Source organism: Rhinolophus hipposideros (genome assembly GCF_964194185.1).
Source record: "Rhinolophus hipposideros genome assembly, chromosome: 16".
Classification (NCBI taxonomy): domain Eukaryota; kingdom Metazoa; phylum Chordata; class Mammalia; order Chiroptera; family Rhinolophidae; genus Rhinolophus; species Rhinolophus hipposideros.
In genome coordinates, this window is record NC_138062.1 from 4,233,534 (window position 1) to 4,260,290 (window position 26,757).

General features: G+C 41.7%; 1 protein-coding gene across 12 annotated transcripts in view; it reads right to left on the reverse strand.

Annotated features, from left to right (window-relative positions):
- Window positions 1–26,757, reverse strand: part of TNIP3 (TNFAIP3 interacting protein 3) — a 114,064-nt gene that overhangs the window by 3,385 nt on the left and 83,922 nt on the right. For 7 of the 12 annotated variants that reach the window (XM_081075708.1, XM_081075714.1, XM_081075709.1 and 4 more), the window contains one exon: window positions 17,725–21,243. The exons of 3 other annotated variants lie outside the window; for them this stretch is intronic. In XM_081075708.1, coding sequence (XP_080931834.1) covers window positions 21,212–21,243 — 32 coding nt within the window. In that variant the 3' untranslated portion in view covers window positions 17,725–21,211. Of the gene's footprint in view, window positions 1–4,461; window positions 4,623–8,280; window positions 8,421–17,724; window positions 21,244–26,757 lie in introns of those variants that run through there. 2 more of the 12 variants (XM_081075705.1, XM_081075712.1) reach the window with 2 other exon arrangements.

The following is a 26,757-nucleotide window of genomic DNA, read 5'->3' on the forward strand; positions in this document are numbered from 1 at the left end:
GTGTCTGGAGCATAAACTACATCAATAACAAAAATGTGTGTGTTGGCTTCCTGGGTTGGGTCTCTAAGTTGCAGGAGCATGAGCTGGGGTGCTGGTTACCAACACCCCAAAGGGGAAAATAGTGCAAAAAATAAGTAAAAATTAAGAAAAATTTTGAATGAATGCATGTAAGATGACAAAGAAGGAAAGAAAGCAGGAGAACCTCTACCCCCCCAGTTTTCTATCATGTTGTCCTGGCTGAGCTGTGAGTTACGTTATTATCTTACTGTACTAATTTTTTAGTGCTTGGTTGTGGTAAAAAAACCACACAAACAAACAACAAAAACACCATTACAACATAAGAATGTCAAATTAATGCTTTGCCGTGTCAGCCAGCTCTCTCCAAATCCAAGGGGAATGGCAAGATCCAGAGCTCCTGCTGCAAACCATCCACCTTTCTCAGCCTGAAGCAGTTTTCTGACTCTGCTCCCTAGATATTTTGGACCTTTGAAAGGGCCACATGTTTCCATGAACAATGTAGATTTAAATTGCCTGAAAAACGCATCCATTGATTTGATTGTTTTTTTAATATTGTGGTTCCAGATAAGATGTCATTAAAAAAATTGTTTTACAATCCTAGCTAGATAATGTACATCATTGAAATATGTTCTCGATGTTGCAAGACTTAGAAATTATGAGTCAGGGTGAGGACATTTGACAACACGAATAAAGGGACACACGGGTGGCCAGCGACAGCACAGTGTGACATGACAGGAGAGTACTGTGCAGGCAGGTGTGACAAGTGGGTTCTACTGTGATCCTACTAACAACGTGACAGATTCGTCTCTATATGCTGGGGTGACCTGGGCCATGAAGCTCCACCTTGCAGGACATCTTTAACCTCACCTATGTGATGAGAGAATTGAAAAAGATGACCCGCCTTGCCCAGTTAATTGCCAATTAGATACCAAACACTTTCTAGGATTAAAGCACACTGCTATTTATTTATTTATGCAGCTAGCCATTTGGACAGTTAAAAATATTATATTTGATGTGCATTTATAAATTTAGCAGGACGCACTTTAGCTTTGAATGACTAGAATTGTCCAGCACAAAATAAAGTGATTTCCCCTGTCGTTCAGTATAATCTATGATAAAGTACTTCTTCAATAGAAATGTTACAGTGTGCAAGTACATACACAGGCTGAGTTTAAACTCATGGCCTGGAACATACAGACTTTCCCCCAGGCAACTCATTTATCCCGATCCTCTTAAAGGTCCATGTTGAGGACCACAGGATGATCCTGAATGCCATGATGTGGCACTCAGTGTAGACTTGTTCACCTACGGTATGTATATGTGAAAACACAATTTGATGGAATTGCCCTACTATTCCTGATATAGCTTATATGTATCACCATGTAATTGACTTCCTTAGATGAAATCATTGTTATATAGTCACACTGCAAACAAAACAAAACAAAACTAACCAATCACAGATGGCTTTTGCCCCCAGTATGGTATATTTGATTACTTTTCAAAATTCATCACATACTATATACAATATTGAGCACATGTGATCTCTAAACACATAAAGATCACTGCCAGGGTGATCTGTAGTTATGGCTGTGCACAAAATAAACACAGCCCCTGTACACCAATTCATGAGCACACAGGTGTACAAACGAGCCAGACCAATGAAGTACGGTCTATAAAGTGTAAGATGCCCCTGAAGGGACCTAGGACATGTACTTGACCGAGGTGCAAAGGTTACTGGAGATTTTCTGGAGGAAGGAGTATATGTAAGCTGAGAGGCTTGGTAGATGAGAAGGAGTTAACCTTGAAAAGAGGTTGAGAGGTGAGGATGAAGGTGGTTAGAAATAGGAAACAGCACGTGTAACGAGCCAAAGGTTGAGAGCATGGCATGTTGAGGGAACTGAAAGACATTAGAACTGAAATGTCAAGTTTGAAGGGTTCAGAACGTAGATGAGGCCAGAGAATGAGCAGCAATCAGATTATGCCCACTACTGTAAACTAGCTGAAGGAAGTTGGACTTGGTCGTACAAGTCATTAGAGCAATTGATGTGTTTAACCAGGGGGGATGATCAGATTTGTATTTGTCAAGTTCCCTCAGCCTTCAGTGTGAATTGCCAGAAACCAAGACTGGAGGCAGAGGGACAAGTTAGGAGGCGATGGCAGAAATCCAGATGAGAAAGTACAGTGGTTAGGAGAGAGAGCTTCGAGAAGAGGGGCCATATTCAGAAGCTTTGTAGTTGGCAGAATTAGCAGGACTCAGTGTTGGGCGGAACACGTGGAATAAGAAATTGGGGCAGTTCGGGGAAGAAACTCTGGTTTCTGATTTGGGAACTTGACGAATGGCACTATATTTAAGTGTGATGAGGTAAAAAACATAGGCAACAGATTTGAGTGAAGGTAGACAATGTGATGCATTTGTCCTTTGAGTGCACATGGACCCTTGAAACAGGAAAGCCTAGCAGGCTGTGTTTTGTAGGTATAAAGCTCAACAGAGAAGTCCAGGCTGGAGACAGACAGATAGGAGTCACCAGCCTAATGGCGTCGGAAGCTGTGGAGTGGATGGCCATTCAGGAAAAGTGTATAGACTTAGAAGAAGGCCAAGAACAGGAAGGACACTGAGTGAAGCCCACATTTCAAGAGATGGTTTGAGACACAGGAAAATCCAAGAACAGAAAGAGTCACAGAAGTTCAAGGGAAGAGGCTCTTGAAAAAGGAAAGAGTGGTCAGTCATGTTAGGTGATGGGCAGAGGCCAATAGTCCCCATTGGCTCTGCGACAAGAGAGTCATTGGTGTCCCAGTGCGAACAGTTTCACTTGAGTGACGGGGATGGAAACCAGAGCACATGGGGTTCAGAAGTGAGGGTTCAGAAGGGAGCTGTGGACATGATGACAGTAGTATATAGAAAACCCTTTCGCAAAGCTGGGCTATTTAGGGGAGAAGAGAGCTAGAATGTATCAGGTTGAAAATAAGCTTTAGGAGAGACTTAAGCATCTTTTTATGCTAATGGGAAGAGCCAATAAAAAAGGAGAGGAGAAAAGCCAGTGGCAGGAGATCCGTAGGAGGGTGTGAGATACAGAGCACTGGTGGAAGCTGTGGCCTTTACCGGGAAGAGGCCATCAGTCCATGTCACGGGAGGAAGGAGTGGTGATGGTCCAGGTGGTCACAGGTCGGTAATGGGAGACAGTGTGATGAGGATGAAAAGGTGAGTATGCAGGATTTCAGTCCTCTCTCAGTGTGGAAGAGAGATACTACATATGCAAATGGTTCTGTTGGTAAGTGGAACATGATCGTGGCATGAGAGACTTAGAAATGTCAGGCAATAAAATATTGCTCCAAGAAAGGTTGTTTCTGATTTGGGATGGAGGAGAATTTTATTCAGGAGGTACAAGCTGAGATATGTTTTGAAGTATGTGAGGAACTGGGAGGTGTGGACCATTAGACAGCAAGAGAATAGTTTAAGCAAAAGGGAAACATTAATACAGTGAAGGGGGTAGTTAGGGAATGGTGAGTAGATCGGATTTGAACGAAATCTAAGCTACGTAGAATAAGTCTCAAAATGTCAGTTGGAGCTGTATTGAGGAATGCCACACATTTCAGACCAGAGTTTGCAGCAGGGCTTGTTTTCAGTAGGTAGTGGAAAGTTATAGAAAAAAAAAAATTTAATGTTTAAAAAGTAGAACATTTAGGAATCAAGTTAGAAAGGAGTGCCAGCATACTAAAAATAAAGACATGGAAAACATTGAATGCTGAAAAAGACATTAGGAATTGGATAAATATTGATGAATGAATAAAGGGGTAATTGGATAGACGGACAAACAGAGGAACACACATTCATTCCAACACAAGTCAGGCTTACACTGCTCCACATTTACTACTGAAATAAGCTGAGGAAGCTGACTCAATTCAGCTCCTCTTGATGCCAAACATCACCACTGTGCAGTCATTTCTATAACAAACTAGCCCACAATCCCGTAGTAGACTAATCTAGTTGTCTAGCTTTAGGACTGGAAAAGGAGCTTCTAGATGTTTCCAAGTACAAAGATTTTATAGGTAAAATTTGCAGGGTGTGAACAGCTTTTGTATTTGCACATATAACATAACATTAAATCAAAACCTAATGTTTAAGACTTCATTTTGACAAGTGATTTAAAAGAAGAATATAAAATTACTATCTGAGTTTTTAAGAAACTTAGATTTTTACTCAATTTTACTGTTAAGTAAATTATGTAAAGAAGAGCATTTACTCTCAAAGTTTTAAAAATTAGTTTTCAATTGTGAGGGCTTTGAAAAAAACTGCAAGAAAGTATAACTATTTCAATTTATTTTTTAAAAAATTCCCTTCAGCTTTTATAGAGGAAAAAAGACCGCAATATTTTCAATGACATCATGGTGACTCAGACTTGCTTTATAAAATATGTATTCTTTGTTATTTCCAATATATATTACCTCAAAGAGTTTGCCGAGTGGCAAATTGAGAATTCTCTTTATCAGTTGTTGAAAGGATACCCTTGTGGGATGACATGTGGAGGAAGCTTGTTGTTAAGTTAGAGGATCAAAGCCTCCAAGCTGTGGCACATCATAGCTTTGCTTCCTCAGAATTGTGCTTCCTAAAGATAGTAAGTTAATAATTACTCCCAAAGCCTGTTTAATTATAAAACATAACGTGTCATAAGACATTAAGTAAATACTTTAAAAATATTAGTCATAAACATTATAGGAACAAAAATTGCTTTAAGAGAGACGTCATCAAATTGGCGGCGTGAGGTGAGCCTCTGTAAAGATTCCCTGGAATTTACAACTAATCGAACAACAATAACTCCACAAAGGACTCCCAGCACAGCAGACAGGCAAGACGAAGAGGCCCACTACTGAATTCACCTAAAGGTGGGCGAATCGCGCAAGCGGGAGAGGAGGGAAGGGAGAAGTGCGGAGACGGAGCCACGCGGGTGCAGGACGCAGACCTGGCTCAGTGCTCCGAGCTCCCTGCATCCCGGAACTACTGCAGCTGCGGGAGAGGGAAGAACTTGGACTCCTAGGGCTCCGCTTATGGCCCACAGGGCTGAAGGGGCAGCATATAACATGGCTGATCCCAACACTCACGGCAGAGACCTCGGAGAAAAGACTGAGGGAAGAAGGCTGAAAACGGTGGTTTAAGCCCTCACTGTTGAGCAGAGAACAGAAGCCTTAGGCACGGAGACTAGCCTCCCCCTCTCTACCCTCCCAGAGCTCGCCCCGCCCCCACCTGCCCTGTGCTAGAAGCAGAACAGTAACAGTGTCAGATCAAAAGAACAGAATATTTGCTGTTCTGAGAACTGTGGACCGCAGACACAGATTCGCAGCCCAACTAGTTCCGGCAAAGGGGAGGGAGCTGTGGAAGCAGGACCGGCTGTGGTGGTGGTCGCCGCCATTGCTCTGGGCCACCTCTCACAACTCACCCCACCCCTGGCCCCACCTATCTGGGCGGATCCCTGCAGGAGTAAATGAACTGCTGAAACATAAGGGCTCTGAATCTGGTGCAGGAAGAGCTTTGGAACTTCAAAAGCTCTCCTCATACCCACATGGACACTGAGCCCTGTGGCCCAGGTGAACTATTAACAGAGGAGAAGCCCATCTCCCAGGGAATCCCCCCATAGTGTGAGAAGCTGGAATAGTGCAGAGAAAACATAGTACTACCGTGTGAGAGAGAAAAAAAGGCTGAAGTTGGAGAGAAAATAAAACATTCTACCAACAAGTACTGGAGAACAAAAGAAAGACCTCTTCCTATCAACCTGTTGCAGAAGCCACTCCTGTAGATGTCTAGGAAGAGAAATAATAAATCAGTAATTGCCATGAATAACCAAGGCAACAAGACAGCTCAGAAAGAAAGTGAAAAGTCTCCAGAAAAGGAACTTAAAGATATGGAAATATGTGACTTAAATGACAGAGAATTCGACATGGCAGTTCTGAAAAAAATCAACGAAATGCAAGAAAACACAGAAAGGCAGTTTAATGAACTCAGAAACACAATCAAAGAACAACGTGAGCATTTTATGAAACAGATTGAAATTTTGAAAAAGAACCAAATAGAATTTCTGGAGATTAAGAACTCAATAGAAGAAATTAAGAATGAAATAACCAGCTTAGGTAGTAGAGTTGACCAGATGGAGGAAAGAATCAGTGACATCGAAGATAGAAACCTGGAAATTACACAGATGGAAGAAGAAAGAGACTTGAGACTTAAAAGAAATGAAAGAACTCTACAAGAACTTTCTGACTCCATCAGAAAGAGCAATATAAGAATAATGGGCATACCAGAAGGAGAAAAAAGAGAGAAGGGAACAGATAATATATTCAAAGAAATTGTTGATGAGAACTTCCCAAACTTGTGGACAGAACTGGATCCTCGAATCCAAGAAGCAAATAGAACACCTAATTACCTCAATCCCAACAGGCCTTCTCCAAGGCACATTGTATTGAAGCTGTCTAAAATCAATGACAAAGAAAGAATCCTCAAGGCAGCCAGGGAAAAGAAGACAAAGGAAAGCCCATTAGATTATCATCAGATTTTTCCTACAAGGGAAAGCCCATTAGATTATCATCAGATTTTTCAGCAGAAACTCTACAAGCCAGGAGGGAGTGGAACCAAATATTGAAACTATTGAGAGAGAAATTATGAGCCAAGAATAATATATCCAGCAAAGATATCCTTTAGATATGAAGGAGGAATAAAGACCTTTCCAGACATACAGAAGCTGAGAGAATTTTCTAATACACGACCTGCACTACAAGAAATACTAAAGGAGGCTATTCGACCACCATCAACAGGGACAATTTGTGGCAACAAAAAAGGTAGAGAGTAAAGGCCTGAACTGGAATATCGGAATGGAGAAAGTAAGCGTGCTGAAGAAAATGGAATACTCTAAATATCAAACTTTCTTTTACATGAACTTAAGGGTAACCACTCAAAAAAAATATCCAGAACTGAAATATATACTGTAATAAAAGAAGAAACAGAGGGGAACATCATAGAATACCACCACACAGAAATAATAGACAACAACAAAAAGGCAAAGAAACAATGGAGACACATCCTTACCAGAAAACTAAAGATAGGATGACAGGAAATCCTCACATATCAATAATCACCCTAAATGTACATGGACTGAACTCACCAATAAAAAGGCACAGAGTAGCAGATTGAATCAAAAAACTAAACTGAACCATATGTTGTCTCCAAGAGACATCTCATCTACAAGGACAAGCATAGATTCAAAGTGAAAGGGTGAAAATTGACACTCCAAGCAAATGGTACCCAGAGAAAATCAGGTGTAGCCATAATGATATCAGATGAAACAGACTTCAGGGTGAAAAAGATAACAAGAGACAAAGATGGACATTTCATAATGGTAAAGGGGACTATACAAAAAGAAGACACAACAATCATCAATATTTATGCCCCCAATCAGGGAGCACCGAAATATACCAAGCAACTACTAACAGAACTAAAGGGAGAAATTGACCAAAACACAATTATACTAGGGGACTTAAATACATCATTGACAGCTATGAATAGATCATCCAAACAGAAGATAAATAACGAAATAGCAGCCCTAAATGACACATTAGAGGAAATGGACATAATTGACATATATAGAGCACTTCATCCTAAAACATCAGACTATACATTCTTTTCGAGTGTACATGGAACATGTAAAAAAAAAAGTTGTAAAAAGAGAACTCAGCATTGAGCCATCTTTACTAAAGTCTTAGAGGTGCAAAGGTTTTCAGAATATAAGCCGTCAAATGGCATGCATTTTAAATGCCGATGTAATTTATATAAAAAGAAAAGAGTTCGTTTATAAAAAGGAAAAGAAAAGATGTTATCTATCAGTTTTTAATGGTGTAACTTTCAGGGGAAAAGTTTTAGAAATGGGGCTTTTCTAAGGCCCCTTGTTCTTTTGAGACAATAGTTCCATCTAGTGGACATTTTACTAAGAAACAAATTCTTGATTCCAAATATTAAAGTTGTTTTTTCTTTTAAATGGAATAGCATTAGAAGAAAATAACAATAATAATAGCATGTTTCCATGTAGACCTAGAAATGGAAACAAATGCTGCCCTTGACCAATCACAAGTGACCTAAATACTTTAGTAAACATTTTATTATTAACCTATGTGCAAGCAAACAATCGATCAAGAGGAAATGACACATTATTTCAGGCACAATAAGGAAAGATTTTCTAGAGGTTGGCTTTTTAAATGGATTGGAATTTTATACAAAGGTACCTTGTATCGCAAGGTGCTTCAGGGAGGTACAGGTTCCCAGCCTGCTGATTCCTTCGCTCTGTGCCTGTTGGCTTATTTGCACCTTCCTTCTTTGCTTTCTTCCTTGTGCACTGAGTTCCTGTTGTGGACCAAGCACTGTGCTGAGCAGGCAAAAATGAAGTCCAGTAAACACAGGTTCTGCCTTCAAGGAGACCAGATTAAGTCACCAGAAGAGCCAAGGAGGTCAGCATTTCCTGCAGGGCCTTCGAGTCCGCCCCAGAGCAGTGCAGAGTCTTGTGAGGACATGGGGCTGGGCCTGGCCAGATGAGGTGGAGCCTGGGACGCTGTTCTCCAGAGGAGGGTGCTTGAGCTTAGTTTTCGTGGAAAAACTCATTTGTACATTCAACTAACAAACATTTATTGAGTACTTATCCTGTGTCAGGCATTCTAGTGTTTGCAAACTTTCGTGTGAATGAGAATTATCTGGGGAACTTGTTTAAACACAGCTTGCTGCTTGCTGAAGCAGGTCTATGGTAGTTTCCAGAATTTGTTTCTAACATGTTTCTAGGTGATGGTGCTACTGGTCCAAGAATTGTACTTTTCTTTAGACAGAGCAGTAAGAAATAGGGGACAGCCAGGGGTGCCATGGACTGGGGTATACAGTTCTCACAGGAAGCAAAGGTAGCAGCACCGGCTGTGGTGTCAGAGTAGGTCTTAAAATTTAGCCCCTATCAGGCCTGGTCTGTGTATTGTCCACCCAGCGGGGCGGGGCCCCTTTGTAAAATGTCTGCCCTGTGGCTGTGTCTTTTTATCATTGGTTTGTCCAGAGGGATGGCTTGTTTGAAAGTTGCACAGACACATGGAGTATGACAGAGGCTGCAGGAGACCCAAAGCAGGGCCTGTGAGATGGAGCTGGAGGTGGCTCCGAAATCCCAGAACACACAAGTGGTGGTGCCGGGAAGGCTCCACACTGGCCGGCGTGGGGGTGTGGGGTCTACACCCAGCAGCCGCCCTCCTCCTGCACAGGGAGCTCCTGTGTCACGATGTTCCCCACTGGGAACTGTCTTCATCTCACCCTGTCCCTGTGGACAGCTCCTCAGCTTACCTCCCAGGTGGTGCTGTCAGGTAGTAAATAGATGCCAGACAAAAGCAAAGATAAGGGACTGGAGGACCAAACGAAGAAAATAAAAGAGTGGATTTGGTGGAAGATAGTAAGTGAATAGAGAAGACCACACTGGCCCAAAAAGCCTGGTGGAGATGACTGGGGGACAGAGCACTCAGGATATGAACTCGGGGACTAATGTGAAAAGGCGAAAGGAAATGACTGGCAAGTCAGATCACTAAACAGCGACAGCAAGGATGATGAGAGAGGCTGTGTTTATATTGATCTGACAGAATTAAAAAAAACTTTGCTTGAGAAGGAAGCCTATGAGGAGAAGGCTAGAAGGTTCTCAGGCAAAATAAGAACATGCTGATCAAGAAATTCAGCTCCAGTAATGAAGAAAGGGAAAATCCTGTGGCTGACGATTCTTATTTTTAAAACGTTTAAGAGAAGCGCACAGCCCGTGGGTTAATGTGTTAAAATGGATTTGGTCAGACAAGAAAATATTGAAATTTCAATATTTTAATAGTAAACGCCAAAGACTCAAAAAAGGTGATGTAAGGTCTTCTCCACAGGGCTTCATGAAGACGCCCGGCAGCCCAAGAGTCTTCTCTGTGCAGGGAAATGCGCTGTGTGCTGAGCATGCATCAGGCTGTGGGGGGCTTGCCGGAACAGACTGCAAGCCTTGGACTTTCTCATGCCACTTACAGGGTGGGACCTGAGAAGCTGCGTTTCTAACCCTTCCCAGGTGACGCAGCCGCTGTGGGACCACACTCTGAGGATCCCACTAGTAAATATTAACTATGTCATTTCTTACAGTGAGGAAATCTGTGTTTAAACAGCAAAAGTCACAGCTTATGGACAGTTCCCAAAGCACTGTGCTAAAACCACTGAGCTAAGATGACACCTGAGCGAATGTGTGTACCTCTGACTCTGCAGCTAAGAGATTTTGCCAGTTTGCCACCTGCTTACCAAAGATTTCATTCCCAAACCAGCAGATGCGACATAGAACCTTTTCACAAATCTTGCTGCTTACAATGTTAGGCCAGGCTGACTGGGTCATGTCATTGAGGTGGAGGGTGTGAAAAACACAAATTTGTTTTGAATTTTCTCTTAAATGAAAACAAGATTCCCTAGAGGTAAATTTTGAGGGCATATGTTTGCTCCAGTCCCAAATCAGAGCAAAATTTATGTCCCATGTACCTTTGAACGAGCCACTCCACATGTAAGGGACGCTGGCAGTTGGAAACAAGCACAAACAATAGCATGGAATAACCTTCCCAGTGATGGCCGCTGGGGACCCAGTGATCCTAAATCAGAAGAGCCACCACTGAGACTCAGCAAGCTCAGCTCACCCACGCAGGACTGAAGCACTCCTAGATCAAGTGGCTTATTTGGCTCCAAATAAATCACTGAAATAATTGGAAACAGAAGTGGCTTTTGCACACTGTCTTCTGTCCTTTCTTCGACTGCTGAACCCATCTCTTTAGTAAACAGGTTTCAGCCAATGAAAGGATATGTGATTCAGAACTATTATGAAATCAGCTCAAATTGGTGGAGGGGTTTCCAGTATTTGTACACCAGTGATCAAGCTTTTCATTAGTGTATGAGCGTATTGCTGATAGAATTAATTGGTCTATTAATATGTAACATTTACTCTACAGGCCAATTTGGGAAAACAGTAGGTGATGGAGTCCTCTTTCAAGGGTGATACGTTTAACATAATGCTGTGATTCTGAAAAATAGCTCTGTTGGTTCTGCAAGTGAGAACGTGTATGCACTGAATAAGCATCCGAGGAAACATTCCCCCGTCTGATTAGGAATGCTGTTGTAAGTAGCCGTGGTGGGAGCTCAGCGCCTTGAAGAAGAAGGGACTATAGAGTCTCTCTCAGTTCCTCTCATTAAAAGGGACTTAAAAGAAGAGTCCTGACTGCGAAGGGGAGGCCAGCCTGGCCGGGCAAAGGAGAGGCTTCTGCTAACAAGCCTGGTATGGGGCTTACACAGGAGATCGGCACAATTGACTGACTAGCTTTGTTGTTTCTGCATGGCCTGCTGTATGGCAGAGAAGGCCCTGTTGGGTTAGTTAGGGATGTGCCATTTGAGGGAGCCCTAGGATGGGAGCCAGATGGTGAAATGAAGACTGGCTGAGATCAATGTGACAGCCTCTGCAGCACCCGTTAGTGATGCTCTGTCATCCTGGAAGAAACGTGTTTGTCCGCCTTCCAGTTACATGCTATGCTTGAGGGTGTGAGTGCCTCGAATGTGCCCATAGCAATGCAAAATGCCAAACCAGTGCAGACTGTCATTTAACCGTATACACAAAGCCTCTTCCCATGATGCAAGTATTTTATGGCTGCCGTTCTGGCCTCTGCATTTGGGGCAGGGTCAGGGAACCGTAAACCAGAGATGGGCCTACTGGGGAAGGCTCAGGTGGAGCCCACTTCAGCTAAGCAATTCATGCTGTTTTCAGCATTTACGCTGTGCTCAGCACCCTCATATTCCCAGCGCTTGTGGGGATTTGGGCTTCCATAGCATGAAGGATAGCCTGGTCCTCCATGGAGCTTTATTCCCTATACTTGGCCTTCAGAAAGTGTGCTCGTAGTAACTGAGTCCTTTACTCTGGGACTATGTTTATTGGAAAAGTCTGATGAAATCATTCTCCCCTTTAGTCCAAATACTGTTCTCAAAAGTGCTGTGCAACTTATGGGATAAGACCTGGAACAAAAGCTGCAGGATGACGGTCCTCGAGGTTGGAAATGACACATACAGGGATATGGATTTGCAGAGTCCCCCTGTATAGCTTCATGATTCTTGTTGCTTTGAAGGGATTCCCTAGAAAGTTGTTTATTGCATCAAAGCAAGACAGCTGACTTTTCAAAATATCTATTTTCTGCACTACACTGGCTCTTCAGTTTGCCAAACAAGAATTCTCGCCATCTGTTTGGCATCTGTAAAGTAGCTTTCCTCCTTATCTTGAATCAGTGCCCGAGGTCAGGGATCTGATGCCAATCCAGTACAAGGTGCTGTGGTCTTGGTCTTAGGTAGTATTGTGCTGAATTGTCCAGCATGTTCCCCTCTGTTTTCATTTCAGATATATTTCATGAAAAACTTATTGTCGACAGTGCGGATTTAAATTGTTAAACAAATTCTCAATTTGGGGGGAATCAGTCTTAGGGATTTTATGTATGATTCTGCTTTGTGAAAGGAACATACTGAGTTGTGGCAGTCACCACGGTGTTACTGCCCAGGTAGACTGCTTCTCAAGACCCACGATCATTATTAATCTTGCTCTTGGCAGATCTAAGCATCTGCAAAGGAAAACCACCACCACCATCGACAACAACGACGACAGAAGTGGCTAGGGGATGGGGAGGTAATAATGAGCTAAAAATAAGCAAGGTATTCCTTATTGGAAGATTCTGGGATGACTGAAAATAAAGGATTGAGGAAAACCTTGGTTTACTACACATACTGTAACCAAAAGTTCTGTATAGGCATGCATATGGCTTTTGTTTTCATACTTCAAAATCTCAGTTAAAGTGTGGAGATCTTAAATATACACTGTTGAAGCCATTTTGAAGGACATCTAAAAAGACTTTGGGGATGGATTCTTTAGAAACGGAGCTCCCGAAATTCAAAATGTGAGGAGCAAATTAAATTGTCTTGGCAGGTGGTCCTCGATAAATTTTCTCAAGATGGTTTTGGTCAGCTGTCCAACAGGGGCTGGACTGGGGGCCCCTGAGTCATCACCTTCAGAGCACACTCTGCCTCTAACCTTCTCCAGACACTGTCTGGTTGACCTTTCCCACTGGCAGGACATCTGATGAAGGAGAATCAGTCCCAGGTGGAGGCCGGCTCCCAAGCTGTGTTCCTTGTGGTGCTTGTTCACTGGCTGTCTCTGTCCATTTGGAGGGTTAGAGTAAAATACCACAGCGGGGGTAGCTTATAAACAACAGAGTTTTAATTCACAAAGATCTGGAGGCCAGAAGTCCAAGATCAAGAGGCCAGAATGGCGGGCGTCTGGCGAGAGCCTTCTGAATGCTAGGACTTCGGCCTTAGTGTCCTCGTGTGGTGTCAGGGCCAGCTAGCTCTCTGGGCCACTTTTATAAGAGGACTTCAGCCATTCACAGGGCTCCACCCTCATACCAATCCCCTTCCAAATGCCCCACCTCATAATACTGTCCCCTTTTGCATTAGGTTATCAGTTCAGTTAGGATGAGCTCATGCTGGAGTGAGCTTATTCAGTAGGATTGGTATCCTCATAAAAAGGAGACATTTGAACACAGACATGCACCCGGGCAGAACGCCACGGGAACATGAAGGCCGAGAGGGAGTGAGGTGTCCACTGGCCAGGGACCACCAGCATGGACCCCTGAGCCCCAGAAGCGAGGAGTGGGCACACAGCAGATGCTCTCTCACAGCCCTGCAGAGAAGACCCTGCCCACACCTTGGTCCCAGCCTGCACAGCCTCTGGAACTGGGAGACAGTCATTTCTGTTGTGGAAACCCCACAAGGTCCGTGGGTCTTTGCTAGGCAGCCTGAGCAGACCAAGGTGCCTAGCAGTGTTCATTCATTCAAGCTGGAGCCACTCTGTGTTCTCAGCCACTTGTCAGGACTTGCCCTGCTGACGCGGCTGTGACTTGTAGCACGTTGGGTATGATACCCTCCGAAGCAGGGGGCAGGTTCCCCACCTTCCCCTTGGACAGGTCTAGGCCTGCTGAGAAGTTTCTGAGAAAGACTTGCATGAGGCCATCACCTCTGCAGGTCTTTGTGTTTCCTAGTTTCTCCAGGCCTGGGAAAACTGTGAGGAACTCTAGGCTGAGCTGATCCCCACCAGGTCAGGGGAGGGGTTTGCGGGGAGGGGATGCCCTTTTTCTTCCTTCAGCCCCCAAACGTTCACCCAAATGCTGCTCGATGGCCTACTCGGGGTGGGGGTGGGGGTGGGGTTCTGGGTGCAGGCGCCCGTGCACAGAGCTGTGGAGGCCCCTGGCTTGAGTACCACAGCTCCAGGCATTCTCAATTAGCCATTTTTCCTGCCCTCAAGATTTGCCCCCAGATTAGCTCATCTAAGTACATTTTCCGTTTCCAACTAGAGAATAGAAAAGTTACATGGAATTTGATATGGTATTGAAATATATTTACCTCTTAAATGTTAGATTCATCATGCAGTAGAATATTAAAATTAACTTTAGTATCAACTATTAATAATAATGTACCATACTACCATATTCATGCCATGGTGATAATGTAGTTTCCGGGCTTTGCTAATAGCTATTGTTGTTTGAATACCTGCCATGTGCCAGGTGATTTACATACATCATTAATCTTCCAAAAACTCTGTCAGAAGTGTAAGCCTTCAATTAAGATATACAGACTCAGTGCTTCAACAAACAAATCAACAAACAGAGGAAGGTCAAGTAAATTGCTTAAGATCATCCAAGTAGAGGAAGAGAGGAGTTCAAATTTAGGTCTGTCTGTCTCCAGACCCCATGTGTTTTGTACTATAATTGCCATTCATTTTCTTTAAGAAGAGAGAATTATTTTAATATATGTGGGAACAATGATATCTTTTCATTTTAAAGTTTTGTCAGGTTTCTGTCATGCAGGGTCTCAGCTCCCACTCCCCACACAAGAACGCAGGACATGGTGAAGCCAAAAAGGAACACCCACGGAGCCATAGGTAGGGGAGTCATACCACTATAGTCTCGCTGGAGGCTGGTTGCAGACACAGGAAGGAGGAGCCGCAATCTGCCGTCCACTTCCCTGCCAAACAACCAACCCTCCAGCGTAGCCACGGCAGTTATATTGGCTAATGGCTAGCTGGTTACGGCTGATGGCCAACTAGTCACAGCTGATGGCCATCTCCTCCCCAAGCCAGCACCTTTCCACGTGAGGCCGAGAGCCTGGAAACTGCTGAGATTCTGTACCCACAGTTTAAGAGATCATAATTTATCATAATAGCAAGTATGGTATCACGGACTCCAAGAAAATAATGGACATCTCTCCAAAGGATACGTGCATTACCTTCCAATGGTTGCACTAAATTTTAAGACTTTTCTACAGCACTCATCTACAGAATTTAACTTTTTCAATTCCTAGTGCAAAATATCCCTATTTTAAATAAAGCTGCTTTTCAATGCATCTTCTACATTTATGACACTAACTAAAATGTACTGATTAGTTAATGAATGTTGAACTAAGGAATTTTCAGTCTAGTAAATTTTGTGAAGTGGTGGCACCTACTGACGATATATGATATTGCAGCCTAATATTAGAAACAAATTCTTAAGATTTTAGAATAGGAAGACCCTGTTCTGCCGAGTTTTCAATCTACAGAAGGCTCATTCCTGGAAAAGTATGGTACGTCTGGGCTATAAGTAGCCACATAATATGCATAACACATCTTTCTGACATCTCAATTTTATTCACTACTTGTATATGAAAACACATGTCTGAAAATTTGGCCTGCATTTTTTTATCATGGAAATCTTCAAAAGGTGTCTCTGTTCCACACACATTCATTATTGTCTTGCCAATAGAGGTTCCTCGGTGGGAAACTTTCAGAAACACTGGGTGTAGCTCATCTTCTTGTGTGAAAGATAAAATGCTGTCCTAGGTTGGGGTCTAGGTGCCGAGACAAGTCTAGGGAAGACCGAGTTCCAGACACTTATTCTACATCCTTTCCATCTGAATTCTTCACAGGATCCTTGTTTGTATAATATACACCCAGTCAGAAGTAGGAGAAATGCTAAATCTGGGCAATCACACACGGGTGATCAAAGAATTTTGGGATTGTGAGCAATCCCATACCCTTGGAGTCACTGAAAATTGGTAGCAATGCTGCCATAAAAATTTTCCGTGTGAGAAATTTCTGCAGGGTCTCAGCTGACCTCAAACTACATCTAGGGGTTCAACAGCACATGTTTTGTACCTGATGACCAGTCTCTTATTGCTGGGAGTTTTTAAATTCAATTCTACTGGCGGGAGTTTTTGTTAGTACTATTTTTTTTTATCATGACTGACAACAAATAAATCACCAGCATTAGTTTTATGACACAGTCAACATTCTGAAATACATCTAACCTATGTGATGAAGATACTCATTTTTAGGCCATGTTCTTAAGTTCAAAGAATAGCTTTGATATGAGACCATAGATGGGCCTATTCATCACTTGACTCGTAGCTAGTTAGCTCTCCAGATTTTTTCCTGACACATGCTTTTTTGTTCTACTTTGTTTTTTTCAGAAAGCAGAGGGACTTAGACAATAGACAGACCCTTTCAGAATTCCAAATGATTGCTCAAAATGAAACCACAGACTGAGGTTGGGAAAAATAAGAATTGAAAACATGTCAGCATGCATTACTATAGCAGATAACCAAACTTGACTCAAAAATGTGCAGATCACCTGCTGCCATATTGCTAAAGAGGCATGACCTTGGCTATCACGCACAGTGGCTTGACCAACAGGGAATCCCACAATTAGTGTTTCAGGCTCCAGGGTTTGTTAATTCAGCAACTCAAGGATGCCATGGAAATACCCAGAGTCATTGCTTTTGTTCTTCCAGCCTGGCCGTCTAGGATAGGCCCTTTCCTGTTTGCAAAGTGACTCTATCTGCAAATCATACATCCTCACATATCAGTGTTCAGAGGCAAAAAACAAACAAACGAAACAGCAACAAAACAAAAACGCAAGAGCCAAACATTGGCAAAATTGAACAAATACAAATGTAATGGGAGAAAAATCCTGTTTAAATGAGACCTGATTTCCTATGAACCCACTACTTCCTTATATTTAAAAAAAAAAAAATTAATTTTGTAAGTTTTCCTAATAATCTATGAGCTAAGGTTAACCTTTAATGTTTTATGAGAAAGATGAATTTCTGTCATATCGTTAGAACCTTATCAAACAAAGAACAATATAAAAAATAAATTAAAGCATAGTTTTCCTTTTGGGAAAAATGGTTCTAGATTTTGCTGATTATTGAAAAAATACTTACGAAATTTTGCTAGAACAGTTGAATATTGTAATATTAAATTTGCTCAATGTAAGTTGCCAAATTTTGACTGATTGCCCTATGTGATTTATATATTTTTCCCCCAAAATCAGACCTAACCGGAAAATAAGCCCTAGCATGATTTTTCAGGATGACATCCCCTGAACATAAGCCCTAATGCGTTTTTTGGAGCAAAAATTAATATAAGACCTGGTCTTATTTTTGGGGAAACATGGTAAGGAAGACAATATTTCTAGAGACATTGAAAGATGAAGGATTATGTTGGAAATTAAGAGGAGTTTCCATCTCCTCTGGCTTCAATGCATCTTCCCACAGCTGCTGGAATAATTTTCCTTAGACAATGGGAAGAATAGGAAGTGCCTCTATTTCCTTTTTATTTCCCGCCACTGCACACACGGTACACTGTACACTTTTATACAAACAAAAGGAATTTCTAATAAATGACACTGACAAATAATAACATCCAAAATAGATTGCTCATCAAGATGAGAGGATATGTGGAGCACTGACCAGTTATCCAAAAATGTTCTGATTCACAAAAAATTGTGAAGCTGTTAGGAATTTTACCTTAACTTCTTATCCAGGAGCTACTCTGTATTTGAATTAACATTTTGCTACAGAATAACCTGAAGTTTAAAAAGTTACAGTTTAACTTTACTGGAAAGAAGCACCATCATCCCACTGTTTTTAAAAGTAGAACCCATTTGGTATAGTTCTTACACAAAGGACTTCTATTTCCTATGATTTATGTATTAACAGTCTGTTAAAATGGAAATGATCAGTTATGTGCAATTAAGCACTTCGGGAAAAGAAATAAGGAAATTAGACATGGGCTCTGGTGGTTTTATTTCACTGGAACTTTCCCCAATGTTGCTTCATTAAAGTATCTTCTTAAGGGGCTTCATCAGATTTAGGAGAAAATTCAAAAGAAGAATTGTATTTTATTTCTTATTATGGTGTTTTCCACTTTAAAACATGTTTCAATATATTTGCACAATGATCCAAGGTAAAATTTTGTAAGACTGGCAAACATAACATTCGAATTGTTTAACTTATCTGATTATATCATATCTGAGTTTCTATTTTTAAAGATCATAAAGAAAAAATTGTATATGCATGTGTATATATACACGTATATATATATATAAACACATATATGTATATATGCACACATAATACACATACACACATTATATATACATACATTTATATATATGCTCTTCACAATACCCTTACCATAAACTCTCTGAGATTTAACCCCCACATTTGTGATTGATTACGATTCTTCTGTTTCAAACTGGAGAAGCTAACCCTGATTGAGGGAAGGGCTGAGAGAGACTTGAGCTTCCTGCCGTGGGAGCCAGGGAAGGTGCGGAGCCTGGCCAGTCCTACGGGCCCAAACAGCAGCCCCACCTCCCCAAGGCTCTCTGCTGGCTTGAAGCTCAAATGCCAGCAAAGGACTTTCCACTTGGCCTGGTTTTGATCACATGGCTGTCCCGTGCCTAGGAGACCGCGCACTTTAGATGAAACTGGGTCCAGTGGGGAAAGAGATAACTTTCTTAAAGGATATTGAGATAGTATTCGAAAAAGAAGATGGAATGGATGCTTGGAAACCAAGAAAGAAACAAGTCTCTCCAGCCCCTTTTTCTTCCGCTGCCGCATAAGTAGCTCTCCTGCCTGCAGAGGCGTCTGGATGAGCTTGTTCTTGCCCGCTGTGTGTGTGTGTGTGGGGGGGGGGGTCCACTCACGGTGTGGGTCATCATCCTGAGGCTGCAGATGTGGGAGAAGGAAGCCATGAGGTTCCCCCACAGATGTGCAAATGGAATCGCCAACCATCTATGCACTTACTTGCCTGCCAGTCAGTAGCAGACTCAGGAAAATCAGTGAGATGGATTTTCCCAGCAAATTGATTCTCAGTGATAAGTTAAGCACATCAGGTAGCTCTAAGATTTGGGTTTAGTTTACCAAAACAGTATGTCATGAGCCTCATAAATGGTGCTCTTCCTTCTGATATTGGTTGGCATAAAGTGAAATTTCCTTAAATAGTGTGTGATAATGAAGTAAGTGCCTCCACTGAGGGGTATGACCCTTGCAATGAGCTGAGACAGAGAAGTCCCCAACCAAATGGTGTGGGGAAAGAGACACAGAAGGGGCTCTCAGGCCAGGGTTGTGGAAATTTGTCTTCTCGGAAGGGCAGATGTGCTCTGAGCAAGGGGCCCTCTTCTCACATTTGCAGGCAGCCACTTGAAGATCAGATAGATAAACCAGGTCTCACTGAATTGGATGTTCTCCCATTCTATGAGCATTTGTACAATTTTGTCAATGTTTGACAACTTGCTAATTAGTATAATAGGATGACTTCAGTGATAGTAATAGGATGGTTACTTCATGTTTTACTGCTGTGGAATTGAGCTATGGTGAGCTTATCGGGGTGACTTCTTGTTGGCAAACTTAATTCACCACCAGAAGCTGATATTATAGTGACTTCTTCACTGATCTGAAAAAATGGACAGTTTTAAAAAGTGCTAAAATGTTTCAGTGCAACTGACTTGTTAATTCTGTTATTTCTTATTTAGATATACTGAACTATTGCCCAAGAATGAGTTGTCTCTTTAATGAGTAGTAGCAATTAATGTAAGAGAAGGATAATTCCTCCTCAAGAATTGTGTTTGAGTAACTAAAGACTGATGCTGAAAGTATTTAACTTTCTAAGGCTCTTTTACCTTTCCTCTATACAAAGTTTCAAGAATTTCCAGAAATTGAAAAAAAATTTTTGAGCTGGAATTAAACAGTGTAACTTCTGGATGTTGTGGCTAGATAGTCTCAATGGTATGTCTGGATTGTTTTATGTGACAATCTTCAGCTGCTGCTCCTGGTTTTCTCTTGGTGCTTCTAGAAGTACCAATATCCATGGGTCTCACTTTCCTCACAAGTAGCGTCTCCAGGTGGTCCTAGCAGAATCCTCATTAAATGGATGAACTTAATATTTTTAAATCTACTTCATCATTAGACATCTGTCGTGCCACCGTGCAATTTAATTGCAATAAAATTAGATGCATTTGTTTTCCATTTTCATTGGTTTGAGAAGTCACAATTATGTTTTTCATTAATTACTACTCTCATCCATAGTGAGGAAAAACAGATTTCACTGAACTATTGTGCTTCTGTAAGTACCTACGAACGCAGCTAAGACGTCACCATCACGTTAGTTCATCTTTCACAATCTAGTCCACCTAAAAATGAAGTAGACTCACAGTTTCTCATCATCTTAAAGGAATGATCTGTTTAAGGAATAGTGTCAAGTTTATCATTTTATTAGGATCGAACCACTCATTTTGTTTAAGGAAGTACACACACGTCTTCAATCCTATTTATAGGCTCACTGAAGCCACCAGTGTCTAGTTACGCTGGCTAAAGAACTAAGAAGCCCCTATGAAAATATGGGAGTGAGGTTAAAAAGTTCAAGTGCGGATACTTTTCCCCCAGGGAATGTATGTTTCAGTCAGCAGGCAACATTACTACATCCAGAGGGGCGTTGCTGAAATCACAAAGTCGTCCCTGTAAATCCAACAGCAATACGCTGAGGGGTTTCGGGGAGTGGGGCGCAATCCATCTGCCAAATCTTGTTGCAGGGACACTGGCTGATGCGTCTGCTTGGGTGGTCTGGCCCGGCAGACTGGGTCAGGATCTCAGCCGCCACAAGCCTTTTTCTCTATCGATGCCCAAGGGAAAGATGGCATGAAGGGTGGTGCAGGTGACGTGCAGTAGAGGCAGACACAAGATACAGTGAAAAAAGAAACGAGGGCCCAGCCTGGCTCTCCCTTCGCCCGCACGCTACTGATTGACTTTCTTTTCTGAGGAGAAACCTATGAAAAACAGCAGGAAAATGTTTCAGATTAAAAATCAGAAATTCGCTTTTCTTCTGGTTTAGGGTTATCATAAACTTCTAGGCTGGTAAAAACAAATATTTTATCCCTGAGCTCCCCACACGTGTCCAGAGACTCCAAGCAGCAGGCTGTGGGGGTTATTGTTTTAAGCACTGACATAGGCTTGCCGTGTTGTGAGGTCAGTTGTGGGCGAGTTCTCATCTGGGCGTGTGATTGTCCGAGCCACAGGAAAGACGTCAGAGTTTATGGTGCATTCATGTATCGTCAAGACCACGGTGAAAAATTGGCATATTCTAGTAGGACCAGGATAGGATGCCATGAGTAGGTCCCACAGGAAGGCAAACTCAACGAAAGAAAATCATATAAATGCCAAGAAATAAGGTGTTTTCCTTATTCATGATACCAATTTAGAATATGTTAAATGTTTTATCCTTGCTGCCTGACTTTGGTATTTCAGAGACATGGTGAACAAATATTTTGGTAACAGGAAGATAATAAGTTACTTTCCCAGGCTTAAAAATACATGTTTCTGAGAACTAGCTGTGACATTAAAAAAGTTTTGTCATATGCTCAGAACATAAGTGTGGACCCCGAAGCATGATCCATTAATCTAACCAATCTGAGCTTAGCTCTAATCCATTTAATGACATTTACTCCTAGGTATCTGAAAATGTTAAGAAAAATGAAATCCTTTGTTATTCCGACAGCACTCTTACGAAGTAGGTGGAGAGGCAGAGGTCAGCAGCCCTGGGTCTTAGAAGGGGAGAGACTGGGCTTTGGGATAATGCATGGCAGGGTGGAGAGCGGAACAAAAGCAGAGGCGGGTCCTCAGTCTCTTGAAGGGAAGGCAGAGCCGTCCCCATCCAGCGCAGGTGGCTCAGGGACTCTTCTGTCATGAGCGGTGGCTCTGCGGTCACAATGGCAGGGCAAGAGAAACAACGGAGAATCGTGGGGCCTCACATGCGAGGAAGTGTTGGCTTTGCCTTCCTGGTGGGTGAAGAATCCCTGCACTCACTGTGCGCCTGACTATTCTTTCACAGTGTCACTTCTGCTCTATTCTTTGTGGTCATGAGAGTAACATGATGCTGAAGTGATCCGGATAAGGACCCAGAGATCTTGGTGGCAGAAGCCGTGTCTTGACTATACATCAAGGGTCAGCTGAATCTGCAGTTCAGTTGGTACTGAGACAGTGAGGACAACCATCAGCACAGTGGTCACAGCCTGGTGACCTGCCTTCTACATATGCCCACTAATCCCTTAGAATGTGCACACTCAGACGTGAACAGGAAGGAAATCTAGGCGAGTAAGCGTTCTTCCCAGTTGGGATACGACATATAATATGTACACTCTTTCCTTGCCTATAGGTTTTTATCTTCCATTTAAGAGGATTACTGCAATTTTATTTACCTGGTGGAATTGTGACTTGCCTAGGCTTATTTTATGCATTTCGTTCGTGAAACTAGTCTAGGCTAGTCACACGTAGTATACATACATGTATCTACATATAACAGTTGTTAACTAGAATAGTTAGCATTTGCTTTAGTGTTTAATCAGAATGTTTAGTATTTGCTTATAAAATCTATGTTTGAATAGGAATAGATTTATCACCTATATTTTAATATATTCATGGACATTTAAAATACACTTTTATACTTTAATGTACCTTCAGCAAAATCACTGAGTTTACTGATAAGCTGACCTTTATAGCATTACAAGGTGAGGAGGCATTTCTCTTGCCATTTTTTTCTAAAAATCTAGAAATCGACATAAACATATCTGTCTCTAAATTTTTGTTCAATCTTCTATATTAAACACTGGTACGAAAATTAACAAAGCAATATATTTTATAAAAGAAAAATATCCTTAATATTTTATCCATCTCTATTGAAAATTACACTAAGTATGGTCTCTAAGTGTTTCTATTTCTTATATCTCTTAAGTAGCTTTTACTACTTATACTGGTTCCTTTTATTGCTTCATACTGCCAAGAACTAAAAATGGAAATCCAACTAATCCAGCCATTTTAACAATGAAAATTATATGTATTGTTTAGATATAAAGATAGTAATAGACAGATACAAACAGAAAAATAAAGATTCTGGCTTCCAGGACAGGATCATTAGAACTTATTTGAATAAAATACACGCAAATTATGATCCTGTTATATTTTACTTAATGTATAACTGGGACCAATGATAGTCCATATCACATAGTGGTCACAATGTGGATTTGGAGTCAGAATACCTATGTCCCAGCTTCTCTATGTCCCAGCCAATAACTAGATGTGTAGACCAGTTACATCAGCTCCCTGTTCCTGTTTCCACATTTATAAAACAGGTATGGGGACAGAGCCAGGAGTGCAGTTTCCAGGCTCTCGGCCTCACGTGGAAAGGTGCTGGCTCAGGTAGTAAATGGCCATCAACTGTGATTGGATGGCCATCAGCTATGGTCAGCTGTAACCAGTGAGACATTGGCCACTAATATAACTGCCGTGGCTATGCTAGCAGAAGATGGGGGCTAGTAAGTGCGGAGTGCAGGTTGCAGATTGCAGAAAAGTGGACAGCAGGTTGCAGATAGTGTGCTTCCTGCTTCCTGTGTCTCCAACCCAGCCACCAGAGAGAATATAGTGATATGACTCCCCTATCTATGGCTCCGTGGGTGTTCTTTTTTGGCCTCACCATGTCCTGCGTTCTTATGTGGGAAGCGGGACCGGAGGTCCCACAGGCCGCCCCGTACGACACAGGGCAATAGCAATACTCGCTTCATAGAGTTGCTATGAGGTTTTAAGTAAGATAACACATATATAAAGCACCTAAAGTAGTTTCATAACTCATATAGTTGGTGTTATGGGTTGAACTGTGTCCCTGCACAAGATATGCTTCAGTCCTAACCCCTGGTACCGAACACATTCGGTCACACCTTATTTTGAAATAGGGACTTTTCAGACATGATCAGGTTAATATAAGGTTATACTAGATTAGCCTAATCCAATATAATTGGTGACCTTATAAGGACAAGACAGTTTGGACACAGACACAGAGGGAAGATGGAGGCAGAGATGGGAGTTACGCTGTCACAAGCCGAGAAACACCTGGGGCTACTAGAGGCTAGAAGAGGCAAGGGAAGGTCCTCCTGTACAGGCTCAGGAGAAAGCGTGGCCCTGTCAGCACCTTGATGTTGGATTTCTAGCCTCTAGAGTGGTGGGGGAAGAGGTCTCTGCTGTTTGAAGACCCTACTTTGTGGTTCTTTGTGTGACAGCGCTAAGAAATGAATTCAGTCAATATTCAGTTCATTAGTTATTATTAGACTTTAGCAAAGGCCAATTATAATAGTTGGGCTTTGATCTTTTACAATGTAAAGAAATAATTATGTTTGTTTACAACACAGTCTCACATGCCTGGATGTCATGCCTTCCAAATATGTAAGGATTGAGTTCCAGCTCATTAGAGGAAGTTCAGCTCTGCACCATATGAAAAATTTGGACGGCACAGAGTGACTGGCAATCAACATAGTCAGAAAACATACCTTTTTGACATTTCACAAAGGAAGAAACAAACAACATGTTTTCAAGGTTACCGTAACTCTACTATGCTGTAATTGTTCTAGAAACATGGAAGTCATTTTGCATTCCATTCTGATAACAGATGAAATGAGATTAAAATGTTCTGTGTAGAATCACATGTTTCTAAACAGAAACTGTAACCCATTAACATCTGTGGGCTGCAATGTATGAAAATACCATCATTTCATGCTATGCAGAAAGTCAAATAAGTCTCAAATGTCCTGAAAACCTTTACTGAAATCTTTAGTTTTTGAAAGAAGAGTTGATTCTCAATGTGTCACAAAGATAATCTAATAACCCCAGATTAAAATAATAACCCCAGACAGTAACTGAGAGCAAAGCTGGAAATGAGTTGACCTGAAGACGGTTCGATATGGTACTCAGTACCTCCTGACCGAGTCCCTGGTTGGAGAGCCCTTCTCTGGGTCCCCACTCTTTAGAGGACCCTGCTCTGGCTCTCCTCCAGCAATAGCCCCTCACAGAGCGATCCTGCCTTCCTCCAGAATAAGATCGTGGTTCGCACAGGCAGACCCCAAATTCTCTGCTTAAGTGACCTTGGGCCTGCTTCCGCCTCATGCCATCCTCTCCCCCAGGCCTGACTGCAGGCAACAGGGTGCTGTCTGTGGAGTGCTGATGGGTATATGGACACAGTTGGGCCGTGCTAGCTGGGCTGCCCTCAAGTTCACAGTCAGACCCCTCACAGCATAAGGGGAGATGGGCCACAGGTCAGGTCTTCCTGCCCCACTGTGTCCTGGCACAGAACTGGCTGGACTCTCAGCATTCTACATTTTATTCTGGCCTTCCAGCTACATTCATCAGTAGGAGGATAGACTATAACAGTTTCTAAGCTCAATTCATAACATTTAAATATTTACACGTCATATGCAGCTCTCCATGTATTCTTGCCCCAGGACCCAAGAATGTTACAAGAGGGTCTGGTGACCATAGAAATGTCATCACCTTTTACCCACTCTATCTTTAAAAGTCACACAGCTACTGCTTTACACACATTTAATGTATAGACATTAGAGCCACTATTTAAGGTTAAATGGCCATAGAAGTAATAATTAGAAGGGGAAGATACGAGGATAAAAAGACAATGTGCTACATATATTGGGGTCAAACAAGCAAATTTGCCAGCAGTCATAGGAAATTAATAAAAACTGAGAACTAGGACAACGTGTAAAGCACACATACTAATTAATATTGATCTGAATATTCACATTTCTAAAAGGATAATTTTCATTTAAATATAAGTAAAGTATTTTAAGTACTTATATGAATAAAACTTACAGTAGTTTTAAGAAATAATTTCTGTTTGTAGGTTATCAGAGACAGAGTCTAATTTTTACAATCTATTTTTTACTTCTATTTCTTGAATTTTGGTACCGTGTTTCTCCCAAAATAAGACCTAACCGGACCATCAGCTCTAATGTGTCTTTTGGAGCAAAAATTAATATAAGATCTGATCTCATTTTAATATAAGACCTGGTATAATATAATATAATACCAGGTATAATATATTTTGTTAATTATATTATATTATACCAGGTCTTATATTAATTTTTGCTCCAAAAGATGCATTAGAGCTGATGGTCTGGCTAGGTCTTATTTTCGGGGAAACACGGTATTTGTAGCCCAAAATAGAGGATATCTTGACTAGTAGTATATTCTTGAGTAGTGGGGGGTAAATATATTAGTCATATAATAAAACAATGACTAGTATCATAACAAAAATACTTGAATAATAAAAGATTTCTGAACCCATATTTTCTTAACAATCAATGCCACAAAATTATTTTTAAGAATCTGAGCGATTGGGTTGCACCTACGAATCGAAAGAAGCTTTCCAATTAAATGGACCAAATAAACACAGAAAACAAAAACCAAGAATCACTACTGAAATTAAAAATGGCACATGAAATGTTTGT